Source organism: Azolla caroliniana, unplaced genomic scaffold (assembly GCF_043228905.1).
Source record: "Azolla caroliniana isolate FFs.n. ecotype wild unplaced genomic scaffold, voAzoCaro1.0.p SCAF_17, whole genome shotgun sequence".
Lineage (NCBI taxonomy): Eukaryota > Viridiplantae > Streptophyta > Polypodiopsida > Salviniales > Salviniaceae > Azolla > Azolla caroliniana.
In genome coordinates this window covers 5031325-5055004 of record NW_028230452.1, presented here as the reverse complement: position 1 = coordinate 5055004, position 23680 = coordinate 5031325, and the positions used below count along the sequence as shown (strand labels likewise).

The 23680-nt window shown below is 43.2% G+C and overlaps 1 protein-coding gene across 1 annotated transcript; it reads left to right on the top strand.

Annotated features, from left to right (window-relative positions):
- Positions 1 to 4206: 4206 nt before the first annotated feature.
- Positions 4207 to 5688, top strand: LOC147852966 (uncharacterized). Its single transcript, XM_087332780.1, has 2 exons — positions 4207 to 4798; positions 5163 to 5688. Exons 1-2 carry the CDS (start codon positions 4303 to 4305, stop codon positions 5486 to 5488), a joined length of 822 nt encoding a protein of 273 aa, XP_087188906.1. The 5' UTR covers positions 4207 to 4302; the 3' UTR covers positions 5489 to 5688.
- Positions 5689 to 23680: the final 17992 nt, after the last annotated feature.

Here is a 23680-nt window from a genome sequence, read left to right as displayed (position 1 = left end):
GGCCCATGAGATTGAAGAGATAGCCACGAAAAATGACATCGTGTCAGAGGTGTCTATGGAAGAATTAATGGCAGATGGCCGCATTGAGGATTCCTTCACACAAGTTTCGGAGACTTGGGTAGTTGCAGAGAGCCAACGTGAGACCCAAGAGATGGAAGGTGGTAGTAAGGGGAAGGACCAAGATGGTGTGCACAACATCGAGGAGACGGTAGATATGGACGAGTCGATAGTGAATGATGGCAATAACAAGACTTTCCCCACATTGGTTCTAGAGACTTGGGCAGTTGTGTCCGAGAACCAATAGAAGACCCAAGAGACGGAAGGTGGCAACAAGGGGGAGTTCAAATCTGATGTGAAAGATGACATCAAGACAAAGGTGTCGAAGGCAATTGACCAAAGACAAATGGATTCCTTCGCACATGTTCTAGGGACTTGGGCAGTTGTGGTTCAAAGCCAACGTGAGACCCAAGAGACAGAAGATGATGGCAGGGAAGCGAATGTCCACGCTGCTACAAATAATGATGTTGGGAAGTGGCCGACAAATACATATGGATCTCTCCACACTCGTTCTGGAGACTTGGGCATTGATCGATGACGAAGAAGCAAGGGTTGAAGCTAATGTGTGGGAGGAAGAGGTCAAGCAAAGCATAGAGACAAAATCGAGCCATCAGGATGACGATGGCAAAGTACGACAAGGGATGACGATGGCCAAGCGAGCCATCAGGATTGGAAGAATGTGATCAAAACATCTAGCAAAGACGCTAGCGTGAAGATTTTCAACTCTAACATGAGATTGTATAATGAAACTAGACAAAGTGAGAAATATAGAGGATGGTCGCGTAAGGATCTCAAAGTGGGCATGCACTTGAAGGTACTACATGGGGTAGTGAATGTCATTATTCAGATAAAGGCTTGGGGAGAAAAACATAGTGCCTTGAGCAAGGAGACGATCGGGAAAAAGGTGGAACATGCATAAAGCCTAAAGAGTCATGTTCTGAAGGAGAACAAGGGGCCATGAGAACTAGTCATGTTAAAGCAAAGAAAAAGTTAATGATATGGTGGATTGGTTGGTGACAATGCTTTCAGTGAAAGAAATGGACATGCTCAAAATGGAGGAATCGTACTGATCACCATAGCCGAAATCTCACATTCTCTCTTCTTGGCATGTACCAGAGGATGTGCGGTTTGGTGGGGGTGGATGTCGTGAAAATTTTCGGTAATGGTGTGAAAATTGCAAGGAACATACACAATCAAGTGTGGTTCTTCACACACAATATGAAACAATAATAGTAAAGATACTATTTTAGATTCGTTTAATATCTTGGTACGAAAAGATAGATGTCGTCAAGAGCTTCCGAATGTACGTTACTACATTTGAAACGGAAAACTAAATGTCAAGTTATGTGAATGTGAAGTTTGAAAAGAAGAAGAGAAAAACAAAACACATAAATAGGACAAATCAGGATCCCACAGTATATAAGCAGAGCCAGAACTTATTACTTTTTGTCTATATGTGGAGCACAGAATGTTCTTGGGCTAAACTGTGGCTTAACGACTCGTAATGGTTTTGGAGGCCCGGACCGGACGGATGGTGACGAAACTGGAACTGAACGATGACAGAACTGGAACCGAAATGAACGAACGACGACGGAACCAAAATCGGGACCGGGACTAGATGACGATGGAACCGGACAGGCCGGACGACATCGGAACTGGATTGGATCGGATCACCGGACCGGATGGATTGGATCACCGGGTTAGATGTGGATAGGATGGACCGAGTCGGATGCGGACCGGATGGACCGGATAGACGGGTCGGTCGGATAGGTTGATCGTTAAGCACAATGTCTTGAAAATTTCGGTGTGAAACGAAAAAACCGAGTCATTTCTTTAAGTTATATTTTTATCATTATACTTTCACATGTAAATTCTCATACATGAGAGCTTGATTGAGTGAGATGGTTATCATGCAACACATGTAATGCATGAGCGCTAAATGGCAATCATGCATCTCATGCATTTTATGCATTACATGCATGTCTTGCACCTCACATGCATCATATGCATGGGGGCATCTATAAAAGAGTGGATGAAGAAGAAAAAGAAAAAAAGAGAAAAAGAAAAATCGTTATCCAATTGGTGATATATTAATCTTGTTTCTAAAATCTAAAGTGAAGGGTTCAATCTTAATCTCTATCTCCATTTCAATCTCTCTCAATCTAAAGTCAAGCGTTCTATTTTATCTCAATCTCTCTCTCTGTTTCAATCTATCTTAATTATTGTCTCGCTAAAGCTAGTGCAAACTTCAAATCCTTCCAGTCTAAAACCCCAGCGGTTCCGCCTCACAATCCGCACTTAGTGACTGATTTTCACGATAGCGTGTGTTCACACATTAGACTGGGTTGAGTTTGATTTTCAATAGGATGCATCTAAATATTAGAAGTGGTTATGGAGTATGCAGATTCCCAAGAAGATTGTACTTTTTTGTTGGTTATTGATATATTATGCACTACTGGTTTTGAGCTGGTTACAGCAACTAAATAGTAAGTTCTGTGGATTTGGTTGTGGATGTATGATGGAATCAATTAAGTTGCATTGTGGTTTTGTCCTAAAATTATGCAAGTATGGAAGAGAGTATTAAGGCTGCTAATATTGATAACATGTTAAGTGTGTGATCACTTGGGGTGCAATTAGGTGGGGCATTCTAGAGGGACAATTGTTGTTATATGAAAAGGAGGATACAATGGAAGCCTTTCACATAGTTCCTCCTCATATACAAATGGTTTAACCTCCTACAGAATTGTTTTCTAAAAGTCTTTCACATAGTTCCTCCGCATACGTCCTACAGAATTGTTTTTGAAAAGTCGTGTTTAACACAGTAAAAATTAAATAAGCCAATGGCATATGTGACTCTTTTAACAAAACTACGAAGTTATTTCTAATTCTTAAAGTGCCACAAGTGAGGAGAAAAGTAAATTGACTCAATTAGTTTCTTGATTAGATAAGGAAACCCTTTTAACACTTACCAATCTTGATTTGTTTTGTCAACATCACGTTGTAGAAAGAAGGGAATGAATTGGTAATTTAATTAGTTATACTTAAAATGCAATTATGCATGCTATGTGCTTTTCTTCTTGAAAGCCCAAAATCATGCATTGCCTAAAAACTAAGAAATTTGATTGGTTAATGGTCTTAAACTCTGTAATACTTGTGAAAAGGCCACATTACTAGAATTTTAGTAAACTTTCAAGGATAAATTTATTAAAACAGAAAATTATGCGAGAGAATTGGACATTCATTTAATTATTACCCCATAGTTCGACATTGTTGTAAAGTGTAGGCGTTTTGATGGAGATCTCTGTGTGAGAAAATGAAAATTCAAATGCGGCCAAGTTGTCTAAAGAAAGCTTAACAACTTTTTCCTCCAAAACATTTTAATTACTCTTACTTATGTTAAGTCTTATTAGATGGCAAAGTTGCATTACTTTATTTTTCTCAAACTAGTTTTTCCATCAAAATACTTAACCACATTTTCCTAGTTGTCCATCAAAATGCATAACCATGTTTTCCTCGTGTGTTATCATTTTGAACATTGTATTCTAGAGCCATGTAATGAAACATTGCAATCTAAAAATGTTGTCTCTCACATTTGTCAATGTTCTAATAAATTTTAGTGTCTCTCTTAAGTGACGAAAAATTCAATAACTTGGATTGTCATGATTATTAAGGAGTTTGAAAATGTGGCGGGACGTGGATTTTGACACCAATGCACTACATGTCAAAGAAATGGTTAGACTTTTCAGAAGAGATTTTTGATTTGGATTATGATTGAGTGAGCTATGAAAAGTGGTTGCCTTACTAGATGGAGAAACAATGTGTTTGGATTGAAGAAGGGTTAATGATTCAGAAAAAATGAATTTAATTATGTGGGTTACCTTAAGTTAAAGATAGGAGAAAAATGGGAGTAACTACACCCAAAAACGAGCGAAAAGGGGGTTACTCTTTTAGATGGAAAAAACCATGTCCCAAGACACAAGAGAATGAACATTAATAGGTGGTTATTGTTAGATGACAAGGAACTTGTTTTTGGACACGAGAAATTACTTCTTGGAGACTCGTGTATGATATTGATAGTGATAATTTGACAACAATATTGAGTGATGATGATGATAATGGCAAAAAAAAAGATGGATCTTTAAAAAGGAAAGAGGGGAAAAGGGAAGCTGACAAAAAATCAAGAAAGAAGTTCAAGTAAAAAGCAGCAGTACAAGAAGAGAAAGAAGAAACACTAGAAGTTAAAAAATGGGGGTGGTGGTGGAGTTCTTTTTCCTATTCTTGGTAATGGCAACATTGAACGAGGCATCGAGATCTCCTCGTTTGGTTCCAAGCCAAACGACGACCCAAGTCCAAGAATTGTCTCCTTTGATCCCAAGCTCAAGTCCTTCATCATTATTGTCATATTCTTCTTCTTCTTCTTCGACCACCAATTGCACCGAGCTTGAATCAGAAACAGAAGGACCGTACTGGGTCGAAGAGAGCATTGTAAATGCATACATGACACAAAACCTCTCATATGGCCTCCCTCTCAATATAACTTTCAAGGTGGTGAATGCTACTCTGTCCATTGGCCTTGACTATTGTGTCCCAGTTGAGGGTGCACGGATTGACATTTGGCATGCTCGCTATGATGGAGTCTATAGTGATGTGCAACAAGAGCATACCCTTAACGAAACATGGTTACGAGGCGCAGAACTTACTAACTCCACAGGCCATGCCACATTCTATACCATCTATCCAGGTATACCTCTCTCCCTCTTGGTTGCTCATGATTTGTTCACACAAGAAGTCTTTTAATCTTTTGGATTTAATACTTTCTATTCACTCAAATTATTTAGCCATTTTTATTGGTATTTTGCAATGATGTTCTATTCACAAGAAGCTTTTGATGAGCTTAACCATTCCCCCTACATTGTGGATATTTCAAAACTTAACATTCCCTACTATTTATATAGTATGCTTATAGATTCTACACTTACATATTTTTTATGATTGATTTTCTTTGGTACTTTATATTCATGGGCTCACTTCATCTAATTCTTTTTCTTTTTCTTACCCCTTTTATTGCTTGTACACCTCATGTATATTATTCATTTTTCTCACAGGTTGGTACACCAGTAGAACAGTTCATATTCATATGCGGGTTCGAACTTATGATTTAGATGGCAATACGACCTATGAGGATACGACACAATTATACTTCAATGACACCATTACTGATGAAGTATTTACAAATGTCTACCCTTATAGTGAAAGGAGTGTAAGGGACACTAATAATACAAATGATGACTTATTTACAGCTAGCAACCTCATGACACTTGTTGGTGATTACGTAGAAGGTTACACTACAAATGTTGAGTTTAGCATCCCTTTCACTAATTCTGAACACTCATCAAATAGATTTTTAACTAGCATACCTGATGATGAATGAAATGGTTAATTACTTAATGTGCTATATGTAGGTTATACACTAGAAACAAAAATACAAGTGGACCCAATTCCATCCATTTGACAAATGTTGTTGATGGTTATTATGAAAATCAATGCATTTTCAAGTAATCTTACAATTGTTTGTGGGCCACAAAATTGTATGCTCTTCTACTCAATAAGAAACATCTTTTTAAGTATAAACATATGTTTCCAAATAAGAATCAACCATTTTATGACCAATCTATCTTAGCACTTTTCTTGTATGCAATTTGTGATATATTTACAAGTTTTTGTTCCAAAACAAGGGTTTTTTTGTTTTATTATCAATGATGTGATGATATATAATGATATATTCATTAAATTTGATTAAATTACATCCCTTTGTTATCCCATTAACAACATTGAAAAGGTGCTCATGGGATAACCAAAATCAAAAGTGGGAGACGTACACTATATAGGTCGTTAACATTAGTAGATTAAGAGAACATTGTAAATAAGAAATGGATAAAAAAGAATAGTAAATATATAATTGAATGCTCTAAGATTGTGTTTCTCCTTCGGGTGAAGCAAACAAATATTCACTCCCAAGATCAAATTTGACAAAAATATGCTAAGAGTTAAAGGTTTATGTTGTTACTCGTGTTTTGGGTGACGTAAACTAGATCCCATCTTGAGTTCTCTCTCTCTCTCTCTCTCTCTCTCTCTCTCTCTCTCTCTCTCTCTCTCTCTCTCTCTCTCTCTCTCTTGGTGGTAAAAGCACACAATTATATCATATCCATTCGGGGACATCGGATAAAATTGGAATGATACAGAGAAGATTTGACACTCACATATCGAGAAAGGCTCTCTCTCTCTCTTCCTCCCTCCCCCTCTCTCTCTCTCCCTCAAACATAAGGATGAAGCGTCCCAAGAAGATGTCACTCCCAACATACATAAACATACATGTTTTGTTTTGTTGAAGTTCACCATAGATTATAGAAGGGCCATATCTTAACACAAGTTTCATGAATTTAAACTCTCTTAAGTACAACAAGCCATATGTAAATTATTCATAGTGTAATCATGCTTTATCCCAAATTTGCAACTAGCCAATAAGATAAACGACTCATAACTCTAAGATTGGGCCTATTTTCAACAAGCTAACAAAAACTTTCATGGGTCAACCTATCTATTCAATTAGTCATTAATACCCCAACTACGATTAGTTTTAGTTACCTGCATACAACGACAACAATACAACATTTAGACTCCGGTTGGGCATGAACTATAAACTTGATAGCTCAATTTGAGGACAAGGTTTTATGAATTTGTCGTTTGATCATAAGAATGTCACTCTTAGATGGCATTCCTATGAAAGGTTGAGAGGAGCTAAATAAGGAAGAGAGGAGTTGGATAAGGACGAGAACAAATATTGAATTCTGGGTCAAAAGTTCGTATTGGATTACCTATCCAACTATGAGAAAGTATTAGAGAGGCTTGATGGGGTACATACAACTCTATAGATTTAAAAGCCTGCATTCAAACAATTGAACATCCTAGTCATTGGGCTTATGTGAGCCCTATGGTCGTTAACCATCCCCAACAAAAGTTGATGCAAGTCAAAACATGAAGGAATAATATGAGATATCGGAAGTAAATATCATATAACATCATAAAAGGTAATAGGTTTCAAAGGGGACTCTAAAGTAAAAGGCTATCATATCATATATAATATTTGTTGTAACTTTTCTTATATAGTCTAGGTCATACATATACGCGATTTCATCACCTCACCAATCACCAAGTCACATGCTTGCATGAACCCCAAATGGTGATTGTGCATGGTATCAATATTGTGAGTATGCAATGTATCCAACCATGCTATAAAAACATGTGCTCTAGTCATTGATGAGACATTCTAGTTCAATGCTAATATGGTGCCCTCTTGTGATACTTGTATTGTGGAAATAAAAAACCATGATTGATCATTGTTTTTGGGCTTTAGTTGTGACCATGAGAACCAAAAATACCTTTTCTTTCTTTGGGTTTTCTTTTTAAAGATTTATCGCTACAATGGAGTTCGTTAGCAAGCAAGAATACATGCATATTCTATATAAAGTCAATTTTCTATCAACCAAACTCATGGCATTCGAGAAAAAAAACTAGAGAAAGTGTTGAGTGTTGAGAAGAGACAATAACATGACGAGTTATCAAAAAGTGTTTGCCAAATTGAAACAACTTTGTTACCGTAGCATTAACAAGATTCAAGTTCTTAAAACCCCCACATGGAACCAAAGATCAACCTACCTCAAAATTTTGAAGGTACTTGATTTTAGTTGTGACGATTTGTAAACCAAGTGTGCCTTGTACCAAGTCCATCTAAATAGATATTCAATGATACATCTCAATTTGTGATTTTCAGAATACTACTCATATTACAAATCAAACTACATTAAATTATGAGAAAAAGAAGAAGAGATCAAAGAGAACAATAGATTAAGAGTGCTTAACCATATTGACCACCCCTAAGTGAAGGAAATTAGAAAAACATAAAATACCATTGTTGATCCATACCACCAATATTACCTTACATTATATTGTGGTTGTTGAATATCGGATCCAAATAAGAGAGCTTAGCCACAACAATAGAGTCTGAACTATGTCTCAATGTTGAGAATCAAACTCAACCTAGTCTAGTGTTGGAACACACCCTTTGAGAATCTAGGAGCATTCAAAGGTCAAAAGTCACCACTACTCTCTACACATCAACTATGTGTCATAGAATCATATTCTATGACACATAACTAATGAGTTCCGTATTCCCATGACTGATGAGTCTCCATATTCCCCAAGGTTCTAGAGAGCGAGTGGGTATTATAGTGAGTTAATGAAGAGAGAGAGTGACCTTATATAAAGCACCATCCTCCTACTTCATATAGTGTCGGTTGTTGCTCCTTGTAATGCTACATTTTTGTATTAAATATTCTCCTTGTTAGTATACACATTCCTCTTCTTAAGTACTTCATTTTTTCTCTTATCTATCTTGTGTCTCTCTTCTCTTCTATCCTCTTCTATCCTCTCCTGTCCTCTCTCTCTCTCTCTCTCTCTCTCTCTCTCTCTCACACACACACACACACACACACACACACACACACACACACACACACACACACACTGGGTGTCCTTCCGGATCACTTCACCAAAGGGTGGTTACGGGTAGGATTCTAACTAGCACATATATGATTCTAATCCAATTTTTCCCAGATCGATTCCAAAATGGCAATATATCATTGATTGATTAACATGCGTAAGATATAGAATTAAGAAAAGACGGTCAATAGACAAGATACACAATACTGAATTCCTGAAACAAACTTATATTACTTCCGTGTCTATTACATTGATTTTTGGGTGCTTTTATAGGCCTATGGTTCGAAGTACAAAAAGGTGCCATACCGGCAACCAGTTATGAATCGGTCCGAATCCGGATCAGTGCAACTATTCCGGATTCGTCCGTCCCTATAGTATTTCTAAGTAATTATTAATATAATATCCGACTCTAGCTTGTCCCTTTCCACATTTGTCCTCCGGACCATACTCTAGCCAACACATGGCACGCCCGTGGGACAGTGCCTTGTGTTGAGAAGCAAGCTCAACATGGTATGTGATGCTTATTGGGAAATAAGCTATAGTAGTTATTTAGCTACTTGTGACCATAACGGAGAAACCGCTAATTAGCTACTGACAGCTATTTAGCGACTGACAGCTATTTAGCTACATGCAGCTAATTAGCTGCATATATAAGTAACTTATTACTTAGGTAAAAAGTAAGAGAGTAGGTAAGTAAGAAACATACAGGAAGTAGAACTATGAGAGAGAGAGAGCGAGGATAGAGAAGAAGAACTCAGAGAGTGAGAGTAGAAGAGAGAAACAGACGAGAGCAAGTAGAGCTCTGCGTGTAATGAAATAGAAGAAGTTTTGGCTGCTACAGAGGTAAGTCTCCTTCCCCCTTTCCTTCTGTGTTTGAGCACCAAATGATCTAGCACACCACGATCCGCCGCGCACATAAGAAGAGCTGAGTGCCTTCTTCACGTTTTCTTAACACCTTGCACATCGAACCCACGGGTTAGCTCCGTTACTCCTCATCCAGTATGTCCAAAATGCTTTGATCCAAGGGTTTGAGTGGAATTCCACTCTATTGTTGCTGCTCCTATTGTTCTCCGGCTCCTTCCGCTTGCCATTGTTCTTGTCCTACTTTGGCTCCGGCTTCTCTTCATTTTCCGCTTGCTCTGCTTGTTCCATCCTGGCTTCTTCCGTTTGATCCGTACCGCTTCTATCTGGCTACTCCGCTCTTACTTCCTTCGACTGCTGGTTCGGTTGCTCTTTCGGCCGTTCCTCATCACTGATATTTATGGTTGCTGTTCTTTTCTCTACTTCTAACCATCGACACTCCCGATCGTATCACCGAGTTGATCATCATCGAGCCTTTCAATCAGCCTCCGGACAACTTCGAGGTGAGTGTTGGCCAAGGAAAAAAAGTCATCCGATAATTCCTCCTAGATGGTTACAATACTTTCTTCGTCCATCTTGTAGAAATTGTCATTGTCCCTCTTCCGGTATTGTCCCTCTTCCGGTTTTCCACAATGGCTCAGAGGATTGTGTAGTTTTATCGCTTGTTGCGACCATTGATTCCATACCTCTGCTGAACACTTGTCAATATTGGTCTTCGCCCAGTTTTTCCACGCTGTGACTATCAGCCGGATTCGTTCAACGCTGAGTTTCGTGCTGTCCTCCGTGGCCTGCTTCTCATTTGTTGAGAATCGAACTCAACTTCCCATAGAGAGAGTGTTCACACTTGTCAGTGGACATTGTATGATGATAGTTTTGTAATAAGTAGAAACTTGGGCACTTGGCCTAGATTAGTTGGTATTTAAACCAACCTCTTGTAACCTAGTTACTTTTGGATGTTATATACATTTTCTTGTTTTAAAAGTGCTCCCTCTCTCTCTCACTCTCCCTCTCTCTCTCTCACTCTCCCTCTTGTCTCACATTCACACACACACACACATAAACAGTCCTTCCTTTGCACATAATCACTCTTGTTTCTTTACATGGTAGCAGAGCGCGTGGTCGCTTGATCCAAGCCCATCGCCTTCACGTGTGTTGTGCTCAAGCTCGCAGAGAACCGACTGATTGTTGTAGCAACGATTCCTGCACAGCTCACATCAAGAGTAGAAGAAGTTCGACAATGAACGCCTAGATGGGAAGTGCTCTTCCCACCGAGAAGCTCGATAGAACAAACTTCGCATCTTGGGAGTATAAGATGCATCAGTACCTTGTCGAACAAGGTTATTGGAGCTACATCGAGGGAGCTCACGAAATGCAACCCAAACCGACACACGTGAACTACCTAGCGTAGGAGCATGCTGTGAGCCGTGTGTTGTACTGCATTGCGTCATGCGTTCATGATCACATGCTCGGCTATATTTGAGATTCTAAAACACCGAAAGAAGCTTGGGGGAACCTCAAGCAGGTCTTTGCGGCCAATACGGTTGCACGAAAGCTCCAACTTCGACAGGAGCTAAACAACGTGCAATAGAGGGACATGTCAATCACTAGCTACACCTTGAAGATCAAGGAGTTGTGAGATGCCCTCGATTCGATTAATGTTGTCATCGATGATGACGAAATGGTGCAAATATGCCTCGACAACTTGGCATCTCGATTCAGCACGATCAGATCGGCCATTCCTGCGAGGGAGAACCCTCCCTCCTTCTTCGACCTTCAATCGATTCTATTGGTTGAAGAAAATCACCTTCGACAAAATAACAATGTGCCTGATGGTCAGATGTTGTACTCATAGTCATATGACAGAAAAGGATACGGCCGTGGACATAGAGGTCGGTTCGGACGAGGCCGACACAGTTGGCCAACCCAAGAGCGTAACTTCCACCAATGGCAAGAGGACAAAAACAGTCCCAGAGAGTTCGGTAAAAGGGGGAGCCACCTTGCTAGACCGAGCAATCATAACAACTCAATTGAATGCGGGTACTGTGGAAAACAAGGCCATTATGAAGACGAGTGCCAAAAAAAGATACGAGACTCGACTTCGACTAGTCGACAACTCACAAACTACACTTCGAATTACGACTACGATGATCGTGGCAGGATGTTCATAATGAGGCATGAAGCACACTCGATGTCGGCACAAGCCCCGATTAACACCTCTTCCTCAAATAGCATATGGTTTGTCGACTCGGGACCATCCAATCACATGACGTCCCATGAAGATTGGTTCCAAGAATTACGAAAGACCGACTAACCCGGCTATGTCGAAATTGGAGATGATACGACTTACCCAATTCAGCATGAACATGCAGTCAAAAGGAGTCATAATCGGACTCCCGACATTTACTGAGAAGGAGATTACAGGCGTATGCGAGGCATGCCAGTTCGGAAAATAATGCCAACATCCATTCCCGAAAGAGAGGAATTTGAGCAAAGGGACCATGGATGTAGTACATTCAGATGTGTGGGGACCAGCCCCGATGGCAACATTCAGTGGTTGCCGATATTATGTCACGTTCATTGACGACTTCTCCAGGCATACCTGGCTCTACCCAATGAAACAGAAGAGAGAAGTGTCCGGCAACTTCCAAAGGTTCAAAAACGAAGACGAAAAAGCCACGGGTCGGCACGTACGCTATCTTCGATCGGATGGAGGCAAAGAATATTTCTCAGATGAGTTTACGGCATATCTCCGAAAGTAAGGAATACGACGAGAATTCTCGTGTCAACATACACCTCAGCAAAATGGTGTAGCCGAACGGGAGAATCAGCACATAGTAGAGGTTGCACGGGCAATGATGAATGAGAAGAATCTGCCGAAATCGTATTGGGCAGAACAGGCGAACACAACCGTATATCTCATGAACAGGTGTACAACCTCTGGGGTACACGACGTAACCCCTCATGAGACGTTTTTTGGAAAGAAACTAGATTTATCACATGTCTAGATTTTCGGCTTAATCGCTGACGTGCATATTCCAGACGAGACGCAACAAAAGCTCAACCCGAAGTCAGAGAAATGTATCCTTGTACGGTATTCGCTCGAATAGAAAGGGTACAAATGCTACCACCCATCTACCTGAAAGCTCGAGACATCGTTTTCGACGAGTCGGGATACTGGTAGATCCAGAGACGACTCCGATCTCTACTCCAATCGACCCGGAATCGGCTGCATGAGAGATAGAAGAAGAATTTCAACCCGGACACATGTTTGAAGAAAGTCCGATTATGACAAGGCTTAGTGGACCACGGGAGCCCCCGAGTGGCCAAAGTACATGTCGGCCAAGTCCGAAACTCGACAAAGGGAAGGCCAAGATGTCCGACTACAAAGATCCAATCGACAACGAGTTAACTCACTCTCTTGACAGTGAGTTCGAAGGATGGACATTGCGATGACCCAGACTAATGGTGCGATGAAAGCATTAGTCTCCGGGAACAAAAAGCTACGTCGGTCCACCCGTGAAAAGAACCCCGTAAGCCGATTCGGCTACGATGAGTACATGGCATATCATTACGCCTTTATGATGAAGATAGCGATTGTCCGAGAACTAAAATTACTTTCCGAAGCCGTGAAGGAACCGTGATGGGTCGATGCAATAAATGAAGAAATGTAGGCCTTGTGCAAAAACGAGACCTAGGATCTTGTTCCGCATTCACCTCACAAGAAAGCAATTGGTTGCAGATGGATCTATAAGGTCAAATACAATGTCGATGGCTTCGTAAATTGCTTCAAAGCACGACTCGTTGCAAAAGGATACGCGTAATCACACGGAGTCGATTCTGAGGAGACCTTTGCCCTGGTGGGCAAAGATGACAACTGTGCCGACCGTAATTGCACTCGCAACCACGAAAGGGTGGCATCTCCAACAAATGGATGTCAAGAACGCATTTCTTCAAGGCGAGTTGGAAGAGGAGGTGTATATGGTACAACCACCCGGCTTCGAATCGCGTACTCATCTGAAAGCCGACTCAAGAAGCCGATCTATGGCCTCAAGGAAGCACCACGTGCTTGGCATTCGAAGATCACTCAGTGTCTTTACCAAATCGGCTTTTGAATGTCGAAATCGGACAACTCCCTGTACCTCCGAAACAAGCCGCACAACCCGATTGTCATTATCATATATATGGATGATCTAGTAATCGGAGGAAAGGATCTCACCGAGATCATCAAGGTCAAATCACTCCTATCCGGTAGATTCGAAATGAAAGACTTGCATGAGCTCCATTGCTTCCTTGGCATCGAAATAATTTGAACACCAGTCAAGACATTGATCTCTCAATGGCACTACGTTCTCACCTTACTCTACAAGTTCGGAATGACCGAGTGCAAAACCATGTCTATACCTCTCGACCAAAATCTCAAGCTCGATGTCAATTCGGGCACAATCGAGTGCGATCCAACTCAGTATCAACAACTGATCGGCAACCTGATTTATCTAACCAACACACGACCCGACCTCAACTATTCAGTCGGTCTACTTAGTCAATTCATGCAGAACCCACAAAATGATCATCTTGATTGCGCTAAGAGGATACTTCGGTATGTTAGTACAACGATGGATTACGGCATCATGTATAAGTCAAATACGTTTATTCGACTCGAAGGGTACAGGGACGCAGACTGGGCCGGTTATAAGGCCGATAGATGATCCACTTCCGGATTTGTCTTCTCTCTCGGCAACGGTGTCGTGTTGTTCCGCTTTCGCGTAGGAAATAAGGCGGGACCGCGGGGGCCCGGAACCGAGGAGCAAGAGAGAGAAGAAGGCAGAAGGCGGTGCGGGAGAAGAGCGCAAGCATAGGCCGGTTAGGCCCATTTGCCACTAACCGTGATTGCCGGTCGAATGAACCACTAACGCGTAACTGAACAAGACGCACACTCGTTGTCATGATATGGCAAGACTCGAACCCATGACCTTATGCTACATGGGTCGAGCTCTTACCATTAGACTATGAATTGTATTTTGTAGGATATTATTTTCATTTATACTTTATCATAGAAAATTGATGTATATTCCAGATCTCTCTGGAACATTCTAGAAGCTTCAGGATTATTCCTAAAAACACTATAAAAGGAGGCACAAGGCATTGTTTTGAACCAAATTGGTTCAACACCAGTCTTAAGCCTCTTAGCCGATTTGTACTTATCTTTCATATAATATAAGAGCTGCTGTCATCATCCTATTTCTCTCTCTCTCCTCTTCTCACTTCCTCTCTCTCGGGAATCTTACGCAGTCCCGTCCTCTTAGTACTAATAGTACTACTCTTCTTAGTACTAATTCCATCTCTGCTTTAGTACTATTCCTGACAGTTTGAACCAATTTCTTCCTCTTTCCTCCAGCCTACTTGTCGTTCTCCCTCATCCTCCTATCCTTTTCCCCCTACTATGGCTACTGTTAGCGCCCAAGAATATCAATCCGTTTTCTCCGAGTTACAGTGCCTAAAAGAAAAGTTTGTTGCCCTGGAACAAGAAAACCAACGGCTGATAGGGGATCTGCAACAAATCGCTCTAGAAAAGCAACAAACGCAGCAAAAACATGGGGAGTTAGCGTTACGGGTGCAACAACTTGAAGCGGCATTGCAACAACAAGGATCAAGTCCCCAAGGATTTCATAAAGAACCGAAGATTGGACTTCCTGTGAAATTTGATGGAACGCGATCGCAATTCAGGGGATTCCTTAATCAAGTACGATTAGTCCTCCAAATGCATCCTTCCCGATACCCCACTGATGCATCCCGAGTCGGCTTAATAGGCACGTTGCTTAGCGGCTCAACCTTAGCATGGTTCGCTCCGGTTCTAGAAAAACAATCGCCCTTGCTTAATAACTTTGAAGATTTTATTAGTGAGTTCAAAGCCTGCTTTGGAGATACCGATAGCATCAAGACGGCGATCAACAAGATCTGGCGATTGCGTCAAGGCGATCGTCCAGCCTCTGCCTATGCGGCGGATTTCCGCCTACTCGCTTCCGACATACCCTGGGATGATCAAGCACTAATGGAACAGTTTCGCTATGGCCTGTGAAATGATGTCAAAGATCTACTTCTAACCTTCCCCGAAGAACCAAAGTCTCTTACGGAGGCAATCAGTCGAGTGGTCCGATGTGACAACCGCCTCTTCGAACGGCGTTCGGAACGTCAATTACAGATACCACGCGCTAGGCCGGAGCCCACTTACGCCGTAGTTGCGGCTAGACCATTTGCACGAGACATTCCTCAAGCAAATACTTCGACACCGATGGAGATCGATACCATGTATCGACGCGGCCCGTTATTGGAAGAAGAAAAGCAACGACGACGTGCAAATCGATTATGTCTTTATTGCGGTGGACCAGGGCATATCGCAATCAATTGTCCCCATAGGCCAAGAAGACAGGTAAATCAAATTGTAGCTTGTACTAAACCCGAGTCAATTCTTCCCTTAGGAGTGTCTGATAGTATTAATAGTACTAATAGAGTGTTTGATAGTATTCATAGTACTAATAGCCCAAGCATCTCAAATAAATTTGAAATCCTTAGTCAATTAGATGAAGAGTTAAACGATTGAGTCTAGCCAAAATAGGAGCCGTTTGGTTGGACAACAACCCTAGATCTATACAACCCATTAGTGGTTCCATTCCTTCCAAACAAGTTAGCAATGTGTTCCTAGCCCAAGTCATTGTTAGTACTAAAAGTACTCCCCCAGTACCCGTCCTAGCACTTTTAGATTCCGGAGCTAATTCCTGTTTCATGGATCGAAATTTTGCCCAAGCTTCTCAGATATCCTTAAGAAAACTTCCTTGTCCCGCATCTGTAGTAGTCATTGATGGTCGTCTTATTGCTTCCGGGAATATTAAAGAAGAATCAGAACCCATTCAAGTTGTCCTAGGTAGTTTTGTGTGTGTAATATCATTTAATATAATTAGTAGTCCAGAGCATCCCATTGTCCTAGGATTACCTTGGTTTGAATTACATAATCCAGCCATAGATTGGAGAACAAGAGAAGTCCGATATCGACCACCCCAAGAATCAACTCACCAAGTTTCGACCATTTCACTCCATCAACTACGCGAAGAAGGACCCAAGGAGACAATGTTCCTATTTGCAATATCAGTACATCCTTCCAGCGCTATTAAGGACTCCTCAGTACAACTTCCAGCAAAATATCATCCTTATGCCGATGTATTTGACAAGGTAAAAGCTGGTACCCTTCCTCATCATCGTCCCTATGACTGTTCCATCGATTTACAACCAGGAACCGAGCCACCATGGGGACCAATTTACAACTTGTCACCCACTGAGTTAGAAGTCCTTCGAGCCTACATCGAGGAGAACTTGGCAAGCGGGTTCATCCGCCATTTGAAATCTCTGGCCGGTGCACCCATCTTCTTTGTGAAGAAGAAAGATGGCTCACTTCGTCTTGTCGTTGATTACCACGGATTGAATAAAGTCACCATCCGGAATAGGTATGCACTTCCTCTTATATCAAGTCTGTTAGAGCGAGTTAATGGTGCCAAGTTTTTTACTAAAATCGACCTATGAGGAGCGTATAATCTCGTGCGGATCCGACCGGGAGATGAGTGGAAGACCGCCTTTCGCACGCGGTATGGGCATTTCGAGTATACTGTTATGCCGTTTGGCCTAACCAATGCACCCACAGTCTTCCAACACATGGCAAATGATATATTCAGAGACCTCTTGGATATTTGTTTGATCATTTATCTGGGTGATCTGTTGATTTATTCAAAGACCCAGGAAGAGCACGATTCTCATGTACTATTAGTACTAAAGCGACTCCGCAAGAATGGTCTTTATGCCAAGCTAGAAAAATGTAGCTTTGACTGCAAGCAAGTGGAATTTCTAAGCTACGTCATCTCCTCAAAGGGCATCGCCATGGATCCAACTAAAATCCAAACTGTACTAGAGTGGCAAATTCCACGGTCGGTACGAGATGTACAATGTTTTCTAGGTTTTGCTAACTTCTACCGTAAGTTTATACAGGATTACTCGAAGATTATTTTACCTCTCACACAACTTACGAAGAAGGGCCAAAAATTTCTTTGGTCCATAGAAGCAGATATGGCTTTTCGGCATCTTAAGAAAGCCTTTACATCAGCACCGATTCTAGCTCATGTGGATACAAGCAAACCATTCATCATGGAGGCCGACGCATCAGATTTCGCCCTCGGTAGCATCCTTTCTCAACAAGGCGATAAAGAAGAGTTGCATCCGGTGGCTTTCCATTCGCGCAAATTCGATGTCGCAGAAATCAACTACGAAATACATGACAAGGAGTTATTAGCCATCGTGGATTCCTTTGTACAATGGCGGCATTTCTTAGAGGGCTCTCCACATCAGGTCATTGTCTTTCGCGATCATAAAAATCTTGCTTATTTTCAGAACGCTCGCGTACTAAATCGACGGCAAGCTCGGTGGGTGCAATTCCTCACGCGTTTCGACTTCCAAATCACATATCGACCGGGGAAGCAGCAAGGAAAAGCATATGCACTATCACGACGTTCATATCTTGCACCTCGTCCTGGTGACGCAATATTTGATAATCAAAAGCAAGTAATCTTGGGACCAACACGATTGCACACGACGCGGATTTTTCACACCCCGATGGATTCACGGATTACCGATGACATACGTGCAACCTTGAAGACAGATAGTTTTGCTCAAGACATTCTGGCGCACATTGATACTTCTCGGGCATCCTGTTCTCAGTCTCAACAACCAGGTATTGACTACCGACAATTCGAATATCATGATGGTTTGTTATTCTTTAAAAAGCGCGTATATGTCCCTGATTGCTCCTGTCGCCTTCAAATCGTCCAACATTGTCACGACACCCATACGGCGGGACATTTCGGTAGTACTAAGACGTTGGAGCTAGTGCAACGATCTTTTTGGTGGCCCCAAATGCGCCGTTTTGTCGACGACTACATTCGGACCTATGATGCTTGCTGCCGAGCAAAGATGCCACGACACCATCCATATGGCTTGTTGGAACCTTTACCGATTCCAAGTAAGCCATGGCAGTCTATTTGTCTTGATTTTATCACAGATCTGCCGGTCTCGAAGGGGTTCGATGCTATCCTAACCGTCGTCGATCGATATACGAAGATGGCACATTTTGTGTCATGTACTAAAGCCATCACTAGCGAGGAAACCGCCGCTCTTGTTATGCGTGAGGTATTTCGGCATCATGGCCTCCCAGACAGTGTTATCAGTGACCGAGGCCCGCAATTTGTCTCCAAATTTTGGCAGCATCTCTTCAAGATGCTCAAGGTCTCCTGCAAACTCTCCTCCGGCTACCATCCTCAGACTGACGGACAGGCGGAATGAACAAACCAAACGCTGGAGCAATATCTCCGGTGTTTCCTGAGTTATCAACAGGACGATTGGGCCGAGATTCTCCACGTTGCGGAGTTTGCGTATAATAATGCTATTCACTCCTCGACTCGGGTCTCCCCATTTTTCGCTTATACCGGTTTCCATCCTCCCTGGTCGGTGATCGACACTCCGGAGCTACCTACCAACCCTCGTGCCGAAGATCATTTGGAGAGGCTACACAAGATCCAGATGGATCTCTCTACTCACCTTCGTCATGCTCAACACACACAGAAGACTTATGCAGATCGTCATCAGATTCCCTCCTGTTTTGCCATCGGAGATCGAGTATGGCTCTTACGTCGTCACATCAAGACTACTCGACCGTGCGACAAGTTAGATTATCGACGACTCGATCCTTTCCGTATTATGGGGAAGATTAATGATGTCACCTTCCGCCTTGATCTCCCTCCGCAGCTTCAGATACATTCAGTTTTCCATTGTTCTCTTCTTGAGCCTTATAAAGCCATCCCGGCCCGGAGTATGAAGTTGCTGCCATCCTCGATTCCAAACTTGTTCGCAACAAACTTTATTACTTGGTCGATTGGCTCGGTTATAGTCCGAGCGAACGTACTTGGGAACCCGTCGAGCATGTTGCCAATGCACAAGATCTTCTTGCTGATTTCCACTGAAAGTATCCGGACAAACCCGGTCCGCAATTAGCGCCGACTCGTGCCACTCGTCGTCTTTAAGGGGGAGATAGTGTCATGATATGGCAAGACTCGAACCCATGACCTTATGTAACATGGGTCGAGCTCTTACCATTAGACTATGAATTGTATTTTGTAAGATATTATTTTCATTTATGCTTTATCATAGAAAATTGATGTATATTCCAGATCTCTCTGGAACATTCTAGAAGATTCAGGATTATTCCTAAAAACACTATAAAAGGAGGCACAAGGCATTGTTTTGAACCAAATTGGTTCAACACCAGTCTTAAGCCTCTTAGCCGATTTGTACTTATCTTTCATATAATATAAGAGCTGCTGTCATCATCCTATTTCTCTCTCTCTCTCCTCTTCTCACTTCCTCTCTCTCGGGAATCTTACGCAGTCCCGTCCCGTCCTCTTAGTACTAATAGTACTACTCTTCTTAGTACTAATTCCATCTCTGCTTTAGTACTATTCCTGACACTCGCGTAAAAGAAAGACTCATAGAAACACACACAGAGAGAAAACATTGGATTCGATTCCTACAACAGTAAAGGTTACACCATTTGCAAGATTACAACCGGAGAGACGGCGATAGACCCAACCCAAAAAATCACACACCCATGCACACACAGTAGAACCTTTGCCGAAAGCACACGACTTTCCTCGAAGCAGAGGCAACCAACTCAGAAAGCCTGTAGAAAACAACGATAGAGGAGGAGAGAGCTTGGTTCCTAGTCCAACAACACCTCGTCCTTGCCAAAACACGATCCTTTTTATGTCTTCACCCCTCCCCTTTTATAGGCTGCTGGGGAGGGACCGTTACATCCTGTCGCATCACCTTTATTCTCTGTCCCTTCGGACAGAGATCCACTTTGATTTACAGCCTATTATTACACCCTTCCTAGGATATGCACATCACGCCAGCCTATTCTTAATGATGTACTCCTTATCAATAATTGTGCTCGCGTGTAAGGGCCAGTTCATACACCCTTTTCACCGATTCCGCCTAAGGCCGGTATCCTTCACGACATCCAACCCCACCAAACCGTGCATCTACCGGTATGCGCCATAGAGGGACAAATGCTGGAGAAAACTAGCTTGCACTCACCCGTCGCTCTCCGAAACTTCATGCTCTCCGAACCATGCCGTCCTCATCGTCACACTATGATGTAGAAAGCATGTCGGCCATGGTGTTGTCTTTCCTGAAAATGTGCCGTATTTCCGGATTCAGGGACATGATGTATGCGATCCACCTGTGCATTGCCAGGTACAGCGTTGTGCATTTGGAAACCATACCAAGGATCGATAGGCAGTCTGTCTCGATTATCACCTCCGTCCCGATCAAGTAGTCTTTATCGGCCTTGACTACCAAAACGATACCCCAGAGTTTGCGTTTAACTTGGGCGTATCCTCGTTGTCTCTCACTCAGCACCTTTGCTACGAACCAGATGGGGAACCTTGTGCCGGTTTCATCCTCCTGGTTGACCACCCATCCTATCCCGGTCAAGCTCGTGCCTACCGTAATGTAAACTGGGATGTCCTTGCCGTAAACCGCTTTCCAGAGTGCCGGTGCCGCGGTTAGCACCTCCTTTAGTCTATGAACCAACTCTGCATGCTCCTCACCCACTCGAATTTACGCCCCTTCTTCAGCAACCGGTAGAGCGGCTCCGCGACGTGTGCGTAGTGCGGAATCCAAATATGGTAGAACCCGCACGTGCCTAGGAACCTCCGCACCTTCGTGACCGACTTGCATTCTTCCTTCATTACAGAGATGGCTTCTACCTTTGTCGGAGACAGCTTCTGGTCATAAGTCCCGCACAAGTGCCCGACCACTAGGATCTCCGACTGCCTGAAAGCTTATTTCTCACTGGAGAAGGTGAGCCGCACATCCTCAAGTCTTTGAAGCACCTTCTCGCAGTCGCCGATGTGGTCCATTACTAATCTTCGGCAACCATCCGGCCCGACCAACTCATCATTCTCTTCCACCGTGCACCCTTTTATCGGGATGTCGTCCATGAATGGCATGGTGATGTCCGGGATGCAATCCCTCAACACCTTATTTATTGCATTCACCATGTGTGCCACCAAGTTGGTCCCTCCTTGCGGCAGGGTACACATCCGCACGAAGCCGAGAGTTCGCATCGTCCTAATGTCCCTGCTCTCCACGGTTAGTTCGAACTAATCGTACCCTGAGTACAGATCCCCAACCGAATAGATCGACCTTCTGGCGAAGGCCTCCGCGAACTCGTCAATGGTCGGTTCGACACCTGTGTTCCGAATGGTCACCTTGTTGACCGGCTGTAGGTCCTGAATGAAGCACAATGTGCCATTCTTCTTAGGCATGGTAAACCATTGATTCGAATATGGGGCACTCGATGGCTCGAGGATGCCCATCTCCACCTTCTACTTCAGCAGCTCCATCAACTTCGCGATGTGAACTCTGGGTACCGGAATCGGCTTGAGATTCCACGGCACATACGATACCATGAAGATCACCATTGGTTCCACGATCGTCGGGTCTACACACCCGATCTCCCCCGGCATGAATGCGAAGGCCCTCCCGTGCCTTCTGAGAATTGACCAAAACCGGTCCTCCTCCGCCGGGAGTAGAAAGCCACCACCACCGACCTTGAGCTCCCCTAGTGTTATGTTGGTGAACCGGTGTCCTATGCCGGCCGGATTCCGTAAACTTGGGTTCGACGCGACCCCCTTTTTCCACTCCTCGTTGCCCTCTGGGAGGAGAGCCGCAATTGGCCTCACCTTCCGGTCCACAGTCTTGTACTTTGCATCTACGTAGGCCGTCCGATCCGACCTGACCCTCTCCCCGAAGTCGGCAATGACTTCGAACATCTCTACAGAAATAACCGAGACGACCCGATCTTCATTGAGGCATTCTTTGACCACCCGCCCTAACTCTCCCAGGGTGTCATCGAAAGAGATCACCTCCATGGCCCTGCTAATTTCTTCGTTGGGGTAGAGGACTCCCCACTCTCTGAAACGTTCCTCGGCCCTCTTCTTCTCCTGGCCACCGACACCGGCTATCGTACAACCTCCGTTGTCCGAGACCCAAAACTTCCTACCTATAGTACACTTGTGGGGTTTTGCCAGAGTGTCTGGACTATCGCGGCCCTACGCCTTGATATCCCTCTCTTAAAATCCCCTCAGATGTCGCCGCCGAGGGTCTCGCGGTTACGCTCATGGTTCGGTCGCACTGTCCGAAATTGGTCGGAGTGCCGCCCATCTTGGCTTTTCACACTGTCGTGAAGATTTTCTTCCACAAGCGGAAACCCGAGCAACGAGAGCCAAAGAGCGATGTGCAACGTTGCACACGTACATAATGTACTTGTAATAGTAATAAGGGTAAAGTGTATGGTGCTAGAAATGCCCAATAGGATCCCTAAGGTATAAAGGTGATGTGGTCTTGTGCGCACATCCACGCGAGAGAGAGAGAGAGAGAGGTACTATGCGCTACATAGGTACCTAGTTGTTTGTGTGGAGGTGGGAGTTAAGGGGCCATCAATCTCACCCTCCCCAAATCAAGGCAAATATCCCCTTTGAATGAAAGGGGATATTTTAGTCTCACGTTTGTAAACGGTATTCCCTCCTTTTGCTATTAAAGGAGAGGGAAGGCACCATTGTAGGGGTTGCCTATTTTGAGTGTGCGAGGTATACCACATAGGTCGAGCGTTAGGGTTAGGGTTAGGGTTTGTTTATTTTTATCTTCATCTTCGTCGGTTAGGGTTTCGAGTAGTCGTTTGGTGCGGCCTATGCGGCCACCATTTTGTAATCGTTCATTTTGTTTTAATATATCTTGTTGATCATCTTGTCTCCATCTTCCTCTTGTTCGATCTAATCTCTTGTTCATTCTTCTTCTTCTTGAGCAAAGCTTCCATTCCATGTCCGATTCCCTCTCCTCTACTCCTTAGTCCAAGACCCCCGTGGTCCCGCCCTTCTCCACGCACGCACGTAACAACGCGACATATTTGGTGAACCCGACGTGAAGAGGCGGCAAGGGAGGAAGGAGATGGAAGACGGAGACATCGCAGAAGTAATTACGAGAATGGCAAAGGATTACGCAAGAAGGAGAGAAAGACGGGAAGAGGCGTACAAGTACGATCGACGCA

Excerpts from the sequence above, each read along its gene's own strand:
- LOC147852966 (XM_087332780.1), top strand. The coding sequence starts at position 4,303 with ATGGGGGTGGTGGTGGAGTTCTTTTTCCTATTCTTGGTAATGGCAACA. Across the intron at positions 4,799-5,162 it reads ATTCTATACCATCTATCCAG|GTTGGTACACCAGTAGAACA; the intron begins GTATACCTCTCT and ends TTTTTCTCACAG.